At 34.6% G+C, this 22,042-nt stretch overlaps 1 protein-coding gene across 1 annotated transcript in view; it reads left to right on the forward strand.

Annotated features, from left to right (window-relative positions):
- LOC126888826 (runt-related transcription factor 2) overlaps window positions 1–22,042 on the forward strand; it is a 132,748-nt gene that overhangs the window by 42,650 nt on the left and 68,056 nt on the right. Inside the window, exon 2 of the mRNA XM_050657241.1 lies at window positions 19,749–19,866. Coding sequence (XP_050513198.1) covers window positions 19,749–19,866 — 118 coding nt within the window. The remainder of the gene's footprint in view (window positions 1–19,748; window positions 19,867–22,042) is intronic.

Genomic DNA, 22,042 nt, shown 5'->3' on the forward strand with positions numbered 1-22,042 from the left:
CGTATGTGGCACTGTATGATCAATATTCACATTTTTAAGAAAACACCATCGTAACTCCAACATTAAATTTGCATGTCTACTCGCTCTGAACTAGTTTATCTCTAGCATTTAAAGATTTTCGCACCCTATATACGTTTTATAGATGAGTGGTATAGAACTTTCCGATCAATTTAAACAGATAGTCGAAACTTAGTAGATACTCACAACACTAATCACGAGTTTCCACGATATACACCAACTACAAGCGGAATATATGAAAAGTTATAATAACCTTAGTCTTAATCCGATCCACCGAAACTAAGTATTGATATCTTCTAATTCCTTTAATGGTAAATTTTGTGTAAATCCCACATTAATCATTCAAAGGCGAAGGGTTAGAACCGTGAGATTAAGATTTTCCAGGCAGCACTCAAGAAGATCAGCAATGTGTAATTAACAACGTAGGAGATGTTAGGAGATCGAATTGCTGATGCTGATGCTTCTAAATAATCATCTGCTAATGGTGTATTCTCAGAATTCGAAATTAGATATAAATATTGTCGTATATAAAATTAAATGTCCTCACTACTAGATTATTGCGTCATTAGAGTAGACTATAGTTATTTTCCTAACAAGTGCAGAAAGTCATACTTTTCCGCACGCGATTGCAGTTTGCCGAACGAAACGAAGCGGAGTTCGGCAAGCAGTCGAGTGCGGAAAAGAGACTTTCTGCAAGAGTTAGGAACAATATTTTTTCTACGAGCATTTAAAAATGATCAAATTAATTGAATTAATATAAAAATACATACACAAATTAAATCTTGACAAGGTTGTCAAAACCAAACTTTCTATATAATTGGTTAGCATGACGACGATCTAATAACACCGAATTAAATTCAGTGCGGTGCCTAAATACCTGTTATGTACAGGTTTTAATATTTTAAAGGCATAGCAACGATGTCAAACAAAGCAATTATTGTCAAGAAGCACGTCACACACTTTAAAATTTATCTTTACTTAGGAATTAAAAAATAATTCAGTGATTTAGATGGCATCAAGTGACGAAGAACTACCTCCATCTATCCTCGACGTTGTCAATTATCTTAATTTGTTACCGGAAAAATCAGCAAACAGGTACAAGAAAGAATACAATATTTTTATGAGTTGGTGTAAAGAAAAAAGTGTCAATAGCTTAAAAGAAGAAGTGTTTTTGGCTTATTTTATTAGTCTATCCAAAATCTGCAAACCAAATACTTTGTGGTCCCGCTATTCCATGCTCAAGTCAGTATTAAAAATTGAAAAAAATGTCAATATAGGCGATTATTTTAAGTTAACAGCATATTTGAAGAAAAAAGCATAGGCTTCAGTTGTACGTTCAATATAAACATTGTAAATAATAAATAGATATAATTAAAATTACATATTTTGTATTTGATAATAAAAAAATTGTTAAAAAGTTGATTTAATTCTTTGACAATGTTGTCAAAACCAAATTTTCAATATAATTAGTTTGCATGACGACGATCTTGGTTTCCATGACGGTGGATACGCATGCGGAAAAGTAAAAACCGCTTGTGGAAAAGTAAACCGCGTGCGGAAAAGTAACACGCGTGCGGAAAAGTAAAACTTTCTAAACTAAAATGCGTGCGCGAAAATAGACATTTTTGCACGCTCGTAGAAATAACAGTTTTTAGTAGGTGTAAAATGATCATAATCACCTAATAGTATAGTATAGTTGATCCAAAAGATGGCATAACCCAGACATCCAAAATTAAAGTTATCCTTCAACACCAAAATGCTCTATATGGTCCACATATTGTTCAGTAAAAATTTACACCATTTTGAGCGTCCGGTTTGGGAGGGAGATGGGAGAGAAGCCGGTAAATTAGTAGTTTTTCGTCAATATTTCTAAAACTATGTTTTAGCGTAAACAATGTTATATACAAAAATGTTCTACATGTAATTTAAAATAAAAAATCTTCTATACATAATTGTTATAAAATCAACGGTTCCAGAGTTACGAAGGGTGAAAAGTCGAGGTTTTCGATACTTTTTATATTTTTTGGGCAATATTTATGATATGATATAACTATACCAAAAACCCAGACATCCAAAGTGAAAATCATCCTTCAATACCAAATTGTTCTATATGGTCCACATAATGTTCAGAAAAAAGTCACACCATTTTGGTGAGAGGGGGAGAAATCGGTAAATATAAAAAGTATCGAAAACCTCCACTTTTCACCCTCCGTAACTCTGGAACCGTTGATTTTATAACAATTATGTATAGAACCTTTTTTGTTTTAAATTTTATGTAGAACATTTTTCTATTTAACATGCCTTATGCTAAAGCATAGTTTTAGAAATATTGACGAAAAACGTAAAAAAACTACTAATTTACCGACTTCTCCCCCATCTCCCCTCAAACCGGACGCTCAAAATGGTGTAACTTTTTACTGAACAATATGTGGACCATATAGAACAATTTGGTGTTGAAGGAAAACTTTTACTTTGGATGTCTGGGTTAGTCCTTTTTTTGGATCAATTATACTATACTACCTCCGTAACTTTGGAACCGTTCATTTTAGAAGGGTTATTCATAGAGCCTTTTTTATTTCAAATTTAATGTAGAACAATTTTGTGTAGAAGGTTGTTCATGCTAAACCGCTTAGTTTTAGAAATATTGACGAAAAACGTAAAAAACTACGAATTTGCAGATTTCTCCCCCTTCCCCCCCCCCCCAACCCGACGCTCAAAAGACTTTTTTCTGAACATTATGTGGACCATATAGAACAATTTGGTGTTGAGGATAACTTTCACTTTGGATGTCTGGGTTTGGGTCTAACTATACCATACTATAAGCATCATAAATATAAATCTGGAACACATATTATAACAAAGAAAATAGTATTTCTTAAGAGCACAAGTGCAAATATTTTACGACTATCCCTACTTTTTTTTCTTTACACGGCAAATTACGTATGGTAAAATTCTCACTGGTATGGATATCTACATAAACATTACTTGATAATGCCATTGTTACCACTACCTTTGATTGTTATTTCTTTCTTTCTTTCTTTCTTTCTTTCTTTCTTTCTTTCTTTCTGAGATGACTTTTGAATGTTCTTGGATAACTGTTACTTTTATAATCTCTTAAATTATTAAGCGGTTATAGTGATTATAGTAATTTATATACTATGCAATAAAAACTAATATTTAATTGAGAAAAGAGGAAAAGTGATAAAGTGATTTTTTTTAATAATATAATGTTACTATGAAATGCTTACATAAATTTTGAACATCTTTAACAACAAATGTTATATCCTGGTGTATTCTCTGCTTGGGATCTTCCATAAATAATAAAAATTAAATAACTTTTTATCAATTTTACGTCTTAAATCGCTTATTTATCAAATACACTATCAAAATTGTTTAATAAACAACTCAAAATATTTCTGAAGCCTTGCCAAATATTTAAAAATTATCACTATTTTGTCAGCCCTTTTATTCGAACTTGTTGACTTGAGTACGTTGACGTTGACGTTGCGAAACTTGAGTACGTTGTATGACAAAGATAGCGAATGTTCGATTTGGAAAATATTACCACGGAAATGGTGTTAATTTTTTTTGGATCCTTAAAAAACTAATAAATTATAAAAATAAAATAAAAATTCCATTTTTTTTTCAGAACTACTTCATCTTAATAAATTATATTTTTGAAAAATTTAAACGCATAATGAAATATTGAAATATTACCGAGGGTCTAAAGTCCCTTAGAATAAATAAAAACTTTCTTTTGAATGAGATATTTGAAGTTAAAAATCACACTAAATTTTCTCCTAGTTTTCACCCCTGTAACTTATTAAAATAAACATTATAGAAGTTTTCAGGGACTTTCGGTCCTCGGTAATAACGTAATCTTTCATTATGCGTTTAAATTTTTCAGGATTCGAATAAAAAGAGTCCTATTTAAAGAGCATAGCAAATGTCTTAAAAAAGAAAAATACGAGATCCTTTGTAAAAGGTATCAGTTGCCCATTGACCTTCAATATGTGAGGTTTTAATCCTCAAAATCCAACCACGTGGTTATAATTTTTATTAATATGTAGTATAACACAAGAACTGTCAACATTTAAAGGATTTAGGTTAGGTTGAACATAGAAACAATGCAGAAACCCACAGAATAATCAGAATTTAATGTATCATAGGGCCTAAGACATCCATCCTCAGATCTTTTCAGCAAAAGCATGGCTATTGCCTACAACACCGTGGCCAAATATGTCAACCTCAAATTTGATAGGAACAAACTATACTATAAATATATTGGCTGGATTGGCAATACCACCCAAGCCAATAACACTCATTAAAGCCACAATGGATGAAACTCAGGCATGTGTACGAATACAAAATCACCGGACAGATTTTTTCAAAATTTCGCAGGGACTAAAGCAGGGAAGTGGGCTGGCCCCAACATTGCTGTCCTGGCACTGGAGTATGCGGTTAGGCAAATGCAAACTGAACGAGGAAACCTACTGACCAACCGAACGGTTCAACTGGCCGCTTATGCCGATGATATTAATATTATGAGTAGAACATCAACAGGAGCACAGGCAACATACCCAGAGTTAAAAACACAAACAAAATTGCTGGGTCTGGAAATTAACACAGAAAAACCAAAAATAATGACTCAGACGAGAAGAAATATAGTCCCACAAAACATTATACATGAAGATGACATTGAAACGGTTGGAAAGTTTACATACCTGGGAGTAGAAATATATGCCGACAGATCAGAAGATGGAGAAATATGGAAGAGAATAACCTAGGCAAACAGAGCTTATTTTACCCTCTCCCATACATTTCGGTCTAAAAATGTCCACCGAAGTACAAAGATGAGAATCTATAAAACCTTAATTCGACCATGGCAGTGAAGCATGGGTCCTGAAAGAAACATCCAAAAACAAACTTGACACATTCGAAAGGAAAGTACTGAGAAGAATACTAGGACCTGTGAGGAGAAACGGAATCTTCAGAAGTCGATACAACAACGAACTTTATCAACTTTATAAGGAAGCACCCCTGTCAGACTTCATTAGAATACAAAGATTGCAATTGGCCGGACATGTGATAAGAATGGAAGAGGATAGGCTACCAAAAAGAGCACTGAATTCTAGAATGCAGGGAAAGAGACCTGTTGGAAATCCAAGAAAGCGCTGGGAAGACACAGTAACCAGCGACGCACAAGCCCTTTTAGGGGTCCGCGTATGGAGAAGAGCAGCGACAGACAAGCAAGGGTGAAGGCAAAAAATAAAGGAGGCCAAGGCTCAATTTGGGCTGTAGTGCCGTAGAAGAAGAAGAATTTTGATAAGACATAACCTCTTCAACACCTTGGCGGTTGTACACTTGTACACTCTTTTAACACAATTTCTTTAATAATGTTTTTGAGAACGACTTCGGGAGTAGGTATCGAAACGTCAAATTTTTAGATAAAAATGTAATTGGCATTACAACTTTCTTCTTCTTCTTGTCCCACTCCTATCGGAGATTGGAAATCATCAAGGCTATCTTGACCTTGTTTACAGTTGACCTGAAGAGTTCATTAGTGGTGCAGCCAAACCACTCTCTCAAATTCCGCAACCATGACGTTCTTTTATGGCCTGGATTCCATTTTCCTTCTATCTTTCCTTGCATTATATTTTGAAGTAATGAGTATTTATGGTCTCTTATCAGGTGACCCTAATATTTGAGTTTTCTTCGTTTTATCGTTAATAAAATATCTGGGTCTTTTCCTATCCTTCGTATTACTTTAAAGTTTATGACTCTTTCAACTCAACTCATCTTCAGCATTCGACAGTAGTACCAGATCTCGAAACTAAACTTTCAATATTTTTTATGTTGTTATGTTTGAGAGTCCAGACCTCTTCACCGTATAATAGCTTGTTAAATATGTAGTCTCAGCATTTTTAATCGTAGAGGGATGCTTATATCTCTGTTGCAGAAGAATTTTCTCATCTTTCTGAAGGTGGCCCTGGTAATTTCGATAAGTCTTTTTTTCCATTGTTTTGGTCTCCAGTTTCGTTTATTAAAGTTCCCAAGTATTTGTAACTTGATACTTTTTCAATTTGTATTACAACCAACTGTGGCTAATCTCATATACAGACAATATTTAAAAGAGACAATTAAAAGATGTTAGGAAATTTTTCTGTATGGATTAAATTCCCCCGTGTCGGTAATTTCCTCTAAAAACGAAATAAGTGTCTGAACCGCTAACTAGAATCGAGCTCCAGCTATAATATATCTGAAGGCGACGGAGACAGCCCGTGCAAGGTACGGCCATAAATGGCGTGTTTGCTGCTTTAAGTCCACACAGACACTCATGCGGTACACCGGGCCTATTATGTCTATCTCCTGCTCCTGCTACAGACACGCAACGCAACGCGGCTTTGACACTTCGCTGCAGGATAATGCACATCGAACGTGACAAAGGCACTTATTTTTTATTGTGACACGAGCTGGCAGTGTTTCAAAAGATTTATTTGGGAGTTAGATTTTAAAATGAAGGTTGAAAACTTTTTAAGAGCTATTAAAATACGTAGATGATTAAAAGAATTAAACGTTTAACTTTTACTATCACTAACATGACGATAATATAGGGTACTTCCCGTAGTCAATACATTCCACATTTCTCTAACAGTAATCGACTTTTAAATCTGAAAATTTCAACCTTGAAATAACTGCAGCTGGCATGCACGTCTAAATTATTTGTCTCCATATTTTTCTTCTTCTTCTTCTGAGCGTTCTATCGTCCATTTTTGGGCATAAGCCTCTCTCAACTCCTTCTATCGATACCTACATCTCATCGATCCTAAACAACATACGTTTAATTTGTTCAGGCTATTCTTTTTATGACATCTACCCATGTCACCTGTGGTCCTCCTCTTGGGTCATCTACCTTTGTAAAGGCGAATTTACACTTATTCACTTTAGATGTACCGGGTGTCCCAATAAGAATCGCTCTCGGCCATATCTCAGGAACGGTTTATAGTAGAGCTTTGAAATAAAAATTTTTATAACAAAAGTTGCCTCAGGAAAAGCCTGGAAATTATTTTCATAATTGTGGGTCCACCGCTAGAGGGCGTAATTGAATATCAAAAATAAAAAAATCTAAATTTTACAAAATTTTCCTAATGAAGGGGCACTGGAAATTCGATTATTATATTCTTCATCAAATTCTGCGCATGTTTGATTTAACAAGTTTAACTCTACCTTTGCAAATAAGAGGTGGGGGTGAGTGGGAACCTTGTTATGAAAAAATGGCTGTAAGTCCGGTTCTGCTAAATCAAATTTTGAAAACTGGGTCTTGTTGAAGACAGATCTTTTTCTTCAATGTAAGCGTGATCATTTTGAACCATCCTAATAAGTAATAAGCCAGCTGGGAGGCGTTATTAAATTTTTTTTAGAAATCTAGTTTTCTTTGGAAAATATTAAATACAAGTATGCATTTTTAATTATACTTTATAAAATTAGATTAAATTAGCAATAGAATAGCGAAAACCGCATGTCGATATTTTTTGTCTATCTCAAGATATCTCGAGAAACGTGTAAATTTTATACATAACTGTTACTATCACCGGTAAACTAAGTTAATGAAAAGTAGTGTGCTGTGGAAAAAAACAAAATAACATTTTCCAGATGTCAACGTATAAAAATATAATTAATTAAAACAACAATATAAAGAGAAACAATACTATTAAAATTAAATATAACACAGAACAAAAAGAACTACTTGGTGACGACCTAAATATTCAAATTGTTGCCCATCATACACTACTCTAGAATACATTATCCAGAGAATACTAAACGCCATTCAAAGCATATCGAGAGCAGAAATTGAGACTGCTGTTCAATCTACTCTTGAAAGAGTAAATGTTTGCAACGAAAATGATGGGCAAAAATTTGAACGTTTATGTCATCACTAAATAGTTGTTTTTATTTCTTTGTAATAGGGCTTTTCAACTCTTCTCATTTGTTTCGAGCCTCTGTCATATGCCGTATAATCCGTGTATAATATTAATATACGATATGAACGAGGCTCGAAACAAATGAGAAGCGTTGAAAAGACCTAATATATGTTGACAGCTGGAAAATGTTTCTTTGTTGTTTCCATAGCACACTACTTTTAATGAATTATTTCGTTTACCGTTGACAGTAACAGTTATGTTTTTAAATTTACACGTTTTGTAAGATATCTCGAGATTGAAAAAAGGTATTAACATGCGGTTTTCGCTATTCTGTTGCTAATTTTATCTAATTTTGTAATATGGTATTAAAAATGCATGTTTGTATTTAATATTTTCCAAGAAACACTAGATTTCTGAAAAAAATTAAATACCGCCTTCTAGCTGGCATATTACTCAGTAAGTTGGTTCGAAATCATAACTTTTACATTGACGAAAAAGATCTGTCTTCAACAAGATCAAGTTTGCAAAATTTGATTGAGCAGAACCGGACTCACAGCCAGTTTTTCATAACAAGGTTCCCACTCACCCCCACCTCTTATTTCCAAAGGTAGACCTAAACTTGTCAAATCAAATATGCGTAGAATTTTATGAAGAATACGACGATCGGATTTCCAGTGCCCCTTCATTGGGAAAATTTTATAAAATTTAGATTTTTTAATTTTTGATATTCAATTACGCCCTCTAGCGGTGGTCCCACAATTATGAAAATAATTTCCAGGCTTTTCCTGAGGCAACTTTTGTTATAAATTTTTTTATTTCAAAGCTCTACTATAAACGGTTCCTGAAATATGACCGAGAGCCATTCTTATTGGGACATCCGGTACATTGCGGATGATAAATGAATAGTGAAAGTGTAGATTGAAAAGCTCAGCAATTTACATTTTCACTGACGGAATTCTTTTCACAACCTGTTCAAAATGGCGAATAGTCCTGGCATGGAGTTAATAAGTAAAGCATTACTAGAAGAATGTTGAAAATTAGAAAAAAATCAGGGAGTTTACCTATTTTTTAACCACAATAAACGAGGAGTAAAAACATCAGCTCTTCCTACTCCACTCTTTTCTGACTTTCCAATTTTTGCTAACTCAACAATAATAGCGAGTGTGAATAGTTTTTCCCGGTATGCATTTTCACAAAAAAAATATTTTATTGTAGTCCTCAGATTTATTATTCCACGATTACTCAATCAAGACATGTTATTTATTCCCCGTTTAGGCTTGAGCCTCTTCAGGGGACGATTACTCATGATTACGATATATTTCTAGAAATATAATATATGCAGTGGCGTCGGGCCGGGGGGGCACGTGCCCCCCCAACATTATGCAAAAAAAGAAAAAAATAATATAAATTATCTTTAAATTACGTATATGTATACACTAAAAGTTACGAATGAATAACTAATATAGATCCCCCGTTAGTCTATTTTTCTGTATGCATCTAATTTGATTCTGTGTGTGTAAAGTATGCGCGTGTTACAACTAAATTTACAAGTGCCGGTGAGCCGACTCTGGCCGGTTGCGCCCGAGCTGGAGCAGCCGATCGAATGCACCCGAGCCCAGTCGACGCCTGGCGGAGGGATATCATACCAGCTCAGTGCGCGTGTGTTGTGTTGTGTAGGTGGTCGCCACGTTTTATTCGTTCAATAAGCTTATTGTTACTAGCTGAGCTGCTATTGTTTGTGTAATTTTTGCGGATGTTCGTTTGTTATCATGTCTAAGAAACAGTCCTCTGTACTAACATTCTTTAAAAAACTTGGAAATTCAAGTGAAAGTGTAAATGAAGATAGACATTTAGCGGGAAGTAGCACTGGAGGTAGCGTTGGTGATGAATCGCCATCTTGTTTACGCCCAGATCGTGATGCTACATTCCAGGGCGAAAGTAGAGATCCTTCATTGGGAGTACAAAGTGCAGATATTGCAAAAGGAGCATTTCAGCCTGTTGATTGTTTTTAAGGTAAGCAAGATTCAATCCAAATCGAGGCAGTTCAAAGAATCCTGGTACAGTGAATTTAATTGGGTCGAATATAGCCCCATTACAGACGCTGCATTTTGTTACCCATGCCGACTATTTTGTCAACATAAGTCTGGTCGCGGGGAGGAGTCATTCACTAAACTGGGCATGAACAATTGGAAGAAAGCTTTGGAAAAATTCAGGAAACATGAGAAGAGTGAAATGCATCAAAAATCTAAACAGTTTCTCAATGAGTATAGAAAAGCAGGAAGCACGGTAGCAGATTCGTTGTCCTCGGCACATACTAAAATGGTTGAGATGAATAGGAGGTATTTAAAATTCATAATTGAAAACATCCTATTCCTTGGAAAACAGAATCTTGCCTTAAGAGGACATGATGAGAGTACTGCTTCATTTAACAGGGGGAACTTTATAGAACTGCTAGAACTGAGATCTACTGAAATGGAGGAAGGAATCCAAACTTTAATGAAATCCCCAGTCCATTCATACAAAAGTGCCCAGGTACAAAATGAGATAATAGATTGCATAAAAAGTGAAATGCTTCAACAAATTGTCCAAGAGGTGAGTGAGGCTTTGGCCTACTCAATTATTTGTGATGAAACTACGGATATTTCAACCCGTGAACAGCTTAGCATTTGCATTCGATACATTACTAAAATAGATGGACACATTAAAATCAATGAAAGGTTTTTGGGCTTCGTTGATGTGTCAGACACTACTGGTGAAAATTTACATCACACTATTAAACAGTATCTGCAGCAGTTGGGTATAAGCTTAAATAAAATGCACGGCCAGGCATATGATGGAGCTAGTAACATGAGCAGCAAATTCAAAGGTGTTGCCTCAAGGTTCCAAGAAGAAGAGCCTAAAGCTTTGTACACACACTGCCATGCCCACTTGCTTGATCTGGCTGTTCAGAGATTTTGTGAAGAAATAAGACAGCTTCGGAATTGCTTATCCATAGTAAATAACCTGTATAACTTAATTAATGCATCAGCTAACAGGTTTTCAATATTTGAATCAATATGTAAGCAAAGCGGAGAAACAAAAATGAAAAGACTGATGAGCTTGTCTCGAACTAGATGGACAGTTCGACACAAAGCAATCCATGTAATTCTAGAGCAGCTCCCTGAAGTGTACGAAACTTTGGAAGTTATTGCAAACGATGTATCAAATCGTAAAATTGCAGCCGAAGCTGATGGTCTAGCCAAACAAATCAGCACATTTGTATTCAGTTTAAAACTATTGCACAGCGTTTTGAGTCAGACTGATATACTCTCCAAAGAACTGCAGAGTGAATCTCTTGACATTTCTAAGGTTTTTGCAAAAGTTGAATCAGTCATTGACTGTTTAAAACTGGACAGAAATGATGATGGCTTTATTCAGATGTGGAATGAGTCAGAAGAACAGTGTAACAAATATGGTATGAAAGGTTTGTCAGTTGAAAGGCCTTCACTACCACGCAAACGGAAGATTCCGAAAAAACTTGAAGCTAGTAGTAGCTCTTCAGATGCTGCATTTCATCAATCACCTGAACAGATGTTCAAGACTGACATTTACTTTGCTGCTTTAGACACAGTAATTGTAAACTTGCAATCTCGTTTTTCCAAGAACTATTATGATAAAATCAACTGCATTGCCCAGTTACTATTTAATTGGACCGAAATTGACAACAACGCTGTTATGGCAATCCAAAAGTTTTATAACTTGTCTTTAAGTTTCTCTGCACATCTTAAGTTTTTTCACTGTTATGCAAAGAACAATTTTGTCAAAACAGACAAAGCAACCACAAGAGTAACGTTCCAAGAGTTGGCTGATTTTTTTATTGAGAATGATCTTCAAGCCAGTGCACCAGATGTTTGGCAGCTACTAGAAATATCACTTTCGTGGCCTATCACAACAGCAAGCGCAGAAAGATCGTTTTCTACACTACGAAGGCTAAAGACATTTCTTCGAAGCACCATGACAGAAGACCGCTTAAGTGGGCTTGCCCTGATGTCTATTGAGCAAGAATTGACGTCTTAATACATGAAAGATAAAAAACTAGATCTGTTAGTTGACAGATTTTCAAATCTAGCCGATAGGAGGCTAATGCTTCATTAGAACTAACGAAAATTGGTTCGTTGAAAACCATTACTGTAGTTCTGTTCACCTTAAAACTTTGTCTTGTACACAAATTTGTTTTTGTGTTATAAATGTCCATGCAGTTATGTCTAGAATAGAATAAACTTGTATATTTTGAAATTGAGTCTTTTTACAATCCATCAATATAGTAAAAATTGATTAAAACCAATGTTTAACAAAAATACACATATACTTTACTTTAGTTCTTCAGTGGTAGTTTTCAAAAAAGTTTCCACGGGACCACCACTCCCCGCCCCGTAGACCCCGTGCCCCCCCAAATTATTAGGTCACGCTACGCCTATGAATATATGTATATGTTCATCTTTCCACTAGAAAGTCATTTTACGTAGGTATCAAAATATAAATTTATGACAAAAATACCGAAAAAAACAAGTTTACACTTTACACTAGTAATTCCCTGTGGAAGAATCATCCATCCATTTCATCAAAAGTAGGAACACCTTCTACTTTGTTCACTGTTTACTTTGGATGTGCATCTTGGATGAAATGTAGATGAAGAGTATGTTTATACCTTTCATTACAGATGAATCATCCACAGTGTACATCTAAAGTGAATACTCTAAATTCGCCTTAACGTTTCCAATGTTGTATTGTGGCTTTCCAACGTTGGTCTTTTTGTCGATCAGTGTGACCTGCGAAACACCATTTGAGTTTGGCAATTTTTTTTGTGATTTCCTCGACTTGTTTCTGATCTTACCCAGTCGTTCCTTATTTATCTGACATTCGAATACCTAACATTGTTCCTTCCAGTGCCCTTTCAACTGTGGCTAGTTTATTCATATCGACGAAGGCATTTTACCAAGTAAGACGAGTAATAGGTATCCATTTCATGTAAACTACACCCTACACATGAAAGAAAGCAATCAAGATTCACATGAAATTAGACTTCATCCATATTTGTTTGCTCTTGGAGAGTTTGATGTCATGGATTTCCGGTTTGTTTCACAATCATCTTAAAAAAATCCATATTTTCTCACCAGATACAAGACCTACTTGATACATTGCAAGATGTCAGAGTTTCGTTTCTCATGCAAAATGTGTACCACAGTTTATTAATGTACAAATGTTTAGCGGTAGCTCTAATACTTAACCAATGGCGTCCATGACGTTAGTCACTTTCAACATCCTCCCTTTCCACCTTTAAACGGGGTCACAGTATAAAGAGGGACAGTAAAACCTCTTCCATGGGGCACTTTGATCTCAAGAAGTAATACCGGTAGTACGCAATTGGTAATTCACGAGTGGTGGATGCGGGTTTTCCCTGTTAAAACCCGTACGTTTCTATGCGACTAGCAATGCGAAAGTGGGGCAAAAGCGACTGGGACATTGCGCGGTCGCCATGAGCGACTAAAGATTTTACTTCCAATTTTTCGGAGAGTGGTTCTATTGTCCCTCTTTATACTGTGACGGGGTCTAGGAGGATTCGCCGCGGCCGTTTCGCCACGAGCCCGTTTCGCCGAGGGCCTGTTTCGCCACGAGAACCTTACCTACTAATTGAAGAAACGACTATCTAAGTAATGCTCACACATACAGGATGGTTTGATAGTTATAATTAAACATGTACGTATTGATATTGAATTTTCACTTCTAATAATTTTTGAAAGTAACCACAAAATTATATTTCATTTTATTTTACTCTATTTAAAACTTTTCTTCACACTTCACAAAAAGTAGTTCGTCAACATACAACAATAATAAACTTCATTTTACTAGTCTACTTAGAAGCTATTTAAATCTACATCCAGTTTTCTACATCCAAAAAATTTGCAAATCAAATGCTATGCCAAAAGAAAGATACGGAGAAAACTTTCCTTCACACTTTTTCCGATACTTAGGACTAGCAGCAGTCTCCTGACATGTTTAAAAGGTGTTTCGTTTTTTTTTTTGGTTTTTAAATATTTTTTTGTTTTTGGCTCGCGGCAAAACGGGCTTGCGGCTAAACGTCCGCGGCGAAACGTCCCATTCCCCTTAAAATGTGGTATCGTTTAAAACTCTAGCACGGGATAGGCAGTGATCCCAATAAATCCTCTGCAAAGTTTCATACGTAGGACTTAGCCATTCAATAGACATTTTTCCACTTCCGTTATTTGGCGATTACAAAGAGACTAAAAGATCGACGGGATGTTAGAATGCGTTTACTGGAAGCTTGCAGGATAAGGCAATGGGTCTATTGAATAAAAATAAGTATTTGCTTTTACTTCCTCGTATTTAAGTATTTGCTTAATAGTAATTAAATAAAGCATTAAAGAAATGACTTTATTCAATTACTATTAAGTAAATACTTAAATACTTGTAAGTAAAAGCAAATACTTATTTTTATTCAATAGACCCAATGGGTCTATTGAATAAAAATAGAATTGAATTGAATTTTTATTCAATAGACCCAATGGGTCTATTGAATAAAAAGAAGTATTTGCTTTTACTTCCTTGTATTTAAGTATTTACTTAATAGTAATTGAATAAAGTATTAAATAAATGACTTTATTCAAGTAGTATTAAGTAAATACTTAAATACTTGTAAGTAAAAGCAAATACTTCTTTTTATTCAATAGACCCCTTATGTCATAACATCTAACTCTTTTCCATAATTTTTCTGTGTAGCAGAATTGCAGCATCAAAATACCAGTTTTGTAAAATCCTTATCAACAATCTTTATTGAAAGTTGAATTGATATTTACAGTTTTATAATAAACCTTTGATTTTAGTCTTTCTGAGTAGTGAAAGTGTAAAATTATGGTCATACCTTAAAAAATTAGTTTATTATATGTTTATAAAGGGTGCTTCTTTAGAGGTATTGTCCAAGTAAAAAATATTGTGGAATAGCTTTAAGCCGGTGAAATATGATATTCTTCAAATATAGATGTTAGGTCAAACGTTTAAGAAGCGGCCCTTTGAAAGCATCTGTGTTTTTACGGCCAGACCTCCCGCATATCTATTCACAAGTTTCGTGCCAAACCTTAGTTTTAGTTCGGTAGCTAGCAGTGTATTAGTACTGGAGTGTACGTGTGTTAAGTGATACGAGTGTTTTGTTTGCTGTAATTATTTTGAATATTGGTTTAGTATTTCGTTTGGAGAGTGTCAAGTGTTGATTATTGTAATTTAATTAATGTGAATAGTGATGTGGCGCCCGTGGGATAATGTAAATATCGCGTACGATAACGCTGATATTGTAGAAATTGCCAGTGCTAGTGTGAATGTAATTACTAAAAAAAAAGAGCTCGTAAAGAAGATTCGAATGCATTTAAATGCAGAAACACAGCAAGTATGTTTGAATGTATACAAAAATCTACGTACGAAATTCGGCTTCGATGAAACACTATTGGCACAAGCCACCTCTGATTTAACAGAAATTCTACTTTCTACTGTATATAAAATAGTTAAAAATGAACCCTATCATCGCAAGAAACGATGTGACTACAAATTTTCAAGACCTTTAAATCCTTCATTGGTAAAACTATTGAAAACCACAATATACGACTGCTACAAAAGCAATGAAATACCTACAATAGAAATAATAAGAAAGAAATTGGAAACAACCGGTCGAAATATGAACTGCTGTGAGAAAACTCTTCAAAATTGGATAAAAAAAAAATGGGCTTTAAATTCAAAAAAATAAATAAACGTCAAGCAATTATGGAAAGCCAAAGAATAGTCAACAGACGTAATATGTACCTAGAAGAAATGACTAAATATAGGCAAGAAAATAGGAGAACTTATTATTTAGATGAAACGTGGTATGATACCCACGATACAGTAAAGAAAGGATGAACAGATGGTTCAAGCATGTGCATACCAGAAATGCCTGCAAATAAAGGCTCGCGGCTAATTATTGTACATTGCGGAGGAAGTGAGGGATGGGTTCCGAATGCTTCAAAATTATGTGGGAAGAAAATGGAAGATTGTAACGTTGACTACCACAAGAATATGGAAGCTGACATTTTTGAAGATTGGTTTGAAAACTCGCTGATCCCAAACTTGGAGAAAAACAGCGTAATAGTGATTGACAACGCTTCCTATCATTCCCGACAGCTCACTAAAATACCAAATACATCTTCAAAGAAAGCTGACCTGCAAAATTTTTTAATGGAAAATGATTTGTATTTCGAAGATTTTTACACAAAAAACAACTTATTGAAGTTATACACACGAAGCAATTTAGAAAATTATACGCTCTAGAGAGTATTGCCGTAAAGCATGGACACACTATATGGAGACTTCCCCCCTACTTTTGTGTTTTTAATCCTATTGAGTTAAGTTAATTTGGGGACAATTAAAACCAAGTATAAGGCGTTCAAATACATTTCCTAAATTTGACAAAAAGGTAATTGAGATAATTAAAAAAGAAGTAGCCAATATTACCAAAGTAGACTGGCAGAAAAGATTCGCCAAAGTGATCAAAGTGGAAGAATATTATAAGAAGATTGGGCACTTCCACATTAATGGTGGAAATAAATTTATTATTGAATTGGGCGATGATAGTGACGAAGAAAATACGGAAGAAGGAGAAAATGAGTTAAGTGTATCAGTATTTTAATTGTTGTGTTGTGCAATTCATTTTCCAAGCATAAGTGTACTAATGAAAAGACTCGGTTAAAAAAATATTTTTAGATTTTGTATTTTTAATAAAAAAGAGCGGGGACATACTTGCATTTTGTGCTGAATTTTAAAAGTTTTGAACTGAATACCTAAAGTAATTTTAGATCTAACGGTGTTTTTATAAAGTTCTTTTAGTATCAGTAATTCTAACAATAACAAGATTAATTATAAAAGCTATTCTACATCAGTTATTAATGCAAGCATGCGGTAAGAAGGAGGTCCCTGTGAGGTTAAATGTTATTAAAAAATTGATAAAACTAATTTTAACACATACAATAATAGAGAGATTTTAGACCCTCTACGTTGTCCTGCTGTAACGGTATTTACCTAACTATAAATAAATATTTTTAACTAGATATTTAATTACCAGAAAACACCAGCTGCCGGCCTAATATTAAAGTAGAACAACCCAAAGAAAGCTACAAATCTTACCTATTCCACTATATAGATTGCTTGAACAATATAAAAATGTAAGTTTGCAACACTTTTTAACTGACGGCCATTGGGTCCATTGAATAAACAGAAATATTTGCTTTTACTTCCTCGTATTTAAGTATTTACTTAATAGTAATTGATTAAAGGATTAAAGAAATTACTTTATTTAATTACTATTAAGTAAATACTTAAATACCTGTAAGTAAAAGCAAATACTTCTTTTTATTCAATAGATCCATTGTATCAGCTGTCAAGGGATTTATCTTTAGTTTGCTTTCATCATGAATAGACTGACGCATAAACAACGCTTCCAAATTGTGCAAATTTAATCTGAAAATCATGGTTCTGTTTGAAATATGTATCGCGGCTACGTCCATTTTCCATTTTATGATTTTGATAAATCCCAGCAAAACTCTAAATGATAACACGAATCCACTGAGACGTCGTACAGTGCATACAGAAGAAATTGTTGCTGCTGCAGAGTGTAGTATAGAGGAAGATTAGTATCAGTGTATCCGACATCGTTCAGAGCAGTAGGATATGTGTCCATCCACTTTGCGCAAAGACCTTGGTTTCCGTGTACACAAAATCGAACTAAGGATTGAAGCTACACGATCACCTAGCAAAGAGTAGATTCGGTGAATGTGCCCAAAACGAGATCGCCGTTGATCCCGATTTTCATAAGCGAATTTTATTTAACAATGAAGCTCACTTTTGGTTAAACGTCTACGTCAACAAACAAAACTACGATATTGAGAGTTAAGATGATCCTCAAGTGTATATTGAGACACATTACATCCAGAAAAACTGACTGTTTGATATGATTTATGGGCTGGTGGAATCATTGGTCCGTACTTCTTCAAAAACGATGCTGGCCAGAACGTTAATGGCTGTAGTCAATGGCTGTAGAGCCGTGATTACTGACTTTTTCATTGTCCAAGTTAACTACCATGATCTGCAGGAATTGTGGTTTTAACAACATGGCGCAATATGTCACACAGCTCGTACCACAATTAATTTATTAAAGGAAACGTTTAATAACTGCATAGTTCCACGTTTAGAATCCATGGATTGGCCTCCAATATCGTGCGATTTAACACCTCTAGACTATATTATTCTGTGGGGATATGTGAAGTCGCTAGTCTACGCCGATAAGCCTGAAACGATTGACCACTTGGAGGACAACATTCGCCGCGTTATTGCCGATATACGAGCAAAAATGTTGTAAAATGTCAGCGAAATTTGGATATCCAGATTACACTACGTCATAGCCAACCGTGGAGGGCATATGCCAAAAATCATATTTAAATTGCCATGCCAAAAGATCGATCAAAGTGAATTTTATAATAATTAAAAAAAGAACATGTTTGTTTTATTCCAGTCTATACTTCTAAAAAACACACATTACTTGTACTAGTAGGTTGTTGCTACGTGCTTTATAATAAAATTTTTCTTTATATCAGTATAAAAATTCATATAATTTATGTGTAACTAAACCTTACGAAATCGTTGTGTGCCCGTCACTGTGCAGCCGCCTCTGGGAGGTTAATGCGTGCCGCCGCTAGCTCCGGCATTAGCGGTCGTTTTGGGGGTGGCTGTGGCGGTGGAATTCCACATCCAAGTGCTAACTGCTCCAACGGCGACGGATTCGGTGGCTAACCCTCTTTCAACCATACGTGGTTCACAATATGACCCTTTGATTTGCCCAAGTACTCACCATACTATAAACTCGGACAACTCTATTCACAACAAAAACTTTTTTCTCTGCATTCATCAAAACATCGAACGAGCTATTAAAGATACTTTTTTAAATTAAAAATTCTTTAATAACAATGAAAAACGAAACAGTCTGCTTTATTATCTGCAATTAGGTGTGTCTGAGAACGAGAAAAATAGTTAGATACATATTTTTATATATATCGAATGAAAGCGAATTTGTTAGGCGAGGCAACAAAGCACTAAGCCTACCAAGAAGAAATAGTTTTTCTTCTTTTTCAGCCTGTTTGCATTCATTCCTGGACAAATGCCTCCCCATGAGTTCTCCATTCTTCTCTGTTTTATGCTATTTAGTGCCAGTTGCTCCCCATTTTGCTTTGATGTCGTCTAGCCAGCGTTTTTGTGGTCTACCTCTATTACTTGGTGTTCTTATATGCTACGACTGTCATCACGTGATCTCCAATATACAATATTTTTCATTCACCTTTCGTTGTTTTGCCGTGCCACGTGTCCTACCCAGTTCTAGAAAGAAATATATTTATTTCGCAGGTATTAGGTACATTTCAAAACCACCATGAAATAATAGGAAATATATAAGTAAGGTTGGATTATGTTAAATACCCTAAGTCACAAACGAGTTATTATTCAGCAGTTCTTTCACCGAGTACGACGTTGCCAGATTATTTATTTTCTGAAAATAAAAATTCACATATATGGAAAACAATGTATTTTTTTGGAAACGGTTAACTTAAAAAACTGTTATAAAACTTGTTTGTTCTAAACTGTTTATTATGTCCATAACTTAAAGGAGCCTGTTATTTTCAGGGACACCTGTATAAGAGCATTACGATTGGTAAAGTCTTATAAAGTTTTTTTAATTTTCAGGAAAGAGCTTTACGTTAACAATAATGGTATCTTCTAGTCCGCCCCAAGTCGCTACGTATAACAAAGCTATCAAAGTAACAGTGGACGGGCCGAGAGAACCAAGGTCGAAAACAAGTGAGTAAGATCATTTATTATCTTCTTTATTAAATTATGACAGGTCAATAAGTGTACTAACTAAAGTCAGTAAATATTTAAAGTAACATTAACAACATTTTCATATTTCAAATGTAAATTTTGGATTTTCCCACTTCCGATATAACAGACCGTTGGAAAGATTACAAGACCCCCACTAATTCCAGAACGCCTTCATAGTTTTACTATATTTGTTTAAAGCATCTTAGATTTCTTGTAATTCTTAATTTAACACACTCTGCAAAATTTATAGCTGTTCTTTTAAGTTTTCTATTTCGTTTTTACTAATCGCTAGTTTTTGCTTCAAATGAGCAACTTCAGATTCCCGAGTATCTTTCTCCTTTCTGTGGCTAGTTGTGGACAATTGATTTCTTAAAGACCTATGTCTACAATAATTATTTCTAATGGGACTATGTGACGAATTCTGGGCGAGATCTGGAAATACTTTTCTCCGCTTCATATCCCTGGGCTGAGATTAGTACTCCATACTCCATTCAGAGTTTTGTGTTGTGGAATTCGGAGAGCTTGTTACATTTCAACATCCCGTAGTCCATCTATGAATTCCTGTATAGCAATTTATATTTAGGCCTGAGCAGGCACATATAACGAAGGCCTTACAAGAATTCGTTATATTTTTGATGTCGAACTTCTAGCTGACTTTGGATATTCTGCTTTAGATGTTGTTGGCCATATCTTGTCCCTAAACATTGAATAAGATAGTTATAGATAGTAGTTGCAAGACGCGTGCTGCCTGTCCTCGAAGCGATACTATCAAGAAGCTATTATACCATTTTTTCTCAGTCCAACGATTTGCTCTAGCTGCAGTTTCGAATTGAAAACGCTTTGACCATCGAAAATGTTTCATGCTGCTTGACCACATGTGTGGTTTTAAAATTTTGCTAGTCTAATTGTTCTTGCTTCAAATATCAAAGATGATTCTTTAGATTCGACATTATTTACTGAAACAATATTAGTCACGGAAGTTGTAGGTAGTTGTGGGTACGAATTTTAATAACTCAACCATTTATCTTTCTCAATTAGATTGTAAATCCTTTTATTGTTGATCTAAATATTTTGTTTTCTAAATTGTTTGTTGTTCTGTTTTTGATGTTTCCTCTATTTTCCTACGCCTCTCTTTTTCTTCTTGCCTACGGATCTGATCCAACCTCTTCTTTCTCTTCTCTGTGCTTCTCATTTCCTCTTTCTCTTCTTGTCTACGCTTCTCTCCTCTTCTTTCATTTTTACAACCATGCGGGGGTCCGGACGTATCCATTTCTTTATCAAATACAGTAAATCTTGCATTAACCAATTAGACCAGTAAGGATCTATTTTTAGGTGGATGTGAGAGGTGGCATTCAGATTTTTGCGGATAAAGTTAGGTGATAACTTCGTTAATAATAATTAATTTATGCTCCTTCTTAGATATGCCCGGAACATTAATAAAAAAAATAAAATATTTAAAAATTTCAAAAAATTTCGTTTTTTTCTAGTTTTTTTTGCTTATAACTTAAAAACTATTCATTTTAGAACAAAGTCGTATAGGAATAAAACAAAGATAATTAAATTTTCTATCAGATGCGATGGTTAAAAATGTCTTAATTTATCACCCTTGCTTCAAAATAGCAATAAATATAAAATAAGGGGGCAAAACAAGCCTGTCCTTATTCAATGATTTTCTATCACTTAGGTTACACTTGGAACCTTCTAATTCGCTTAGAAAATTTTTGTAATGTGCTAAACCGTACACCAAATTTCATTAAAAATGACTTACTAGATTTTTCATAATAATTCTGCAGTCTAAACTTTTTTTAAAAAATTTAAATTTTTTAAAATATTCCACAACAAAAACTAGAACATACAAAGATTTGTCAATTTTTTTACATATAAAGAAGTACTCCACCTATCCAATGCACTTTACAGAATTAAATCGGATTAATTAAGCAGCCTCAGCAATGTTTTAAAGTTATAAACAATATTTTGGCTTATAAACAAATTAGTGCTGTGGCCAGGAGGAGGTGCTACGGGCTCCTTTATTTAGATGGACTTACCCAAGTTTTTTGATGTATTTTGACCAGTAGAACACGAATTTTTTGGGTAACAGTTGATCCGGATGTCGATAAAATTGTTATAAACAAAGAACTTAAGGAATTACATAACATCGA

Source organism: Diabrotica virgifera, chromosome 7 (assembly GCF_917563875.1).
Source record: "Diabrotica virgifera virgifera chromosome 7, PGI_DIABVI_V3a".
Lineage (NCBI taxonomy): Eukaryota > Metazoa > Arthropoda > Insecta > Coleoptera > Chrysomelidae > Diabrotica > Diabrotica virgifera.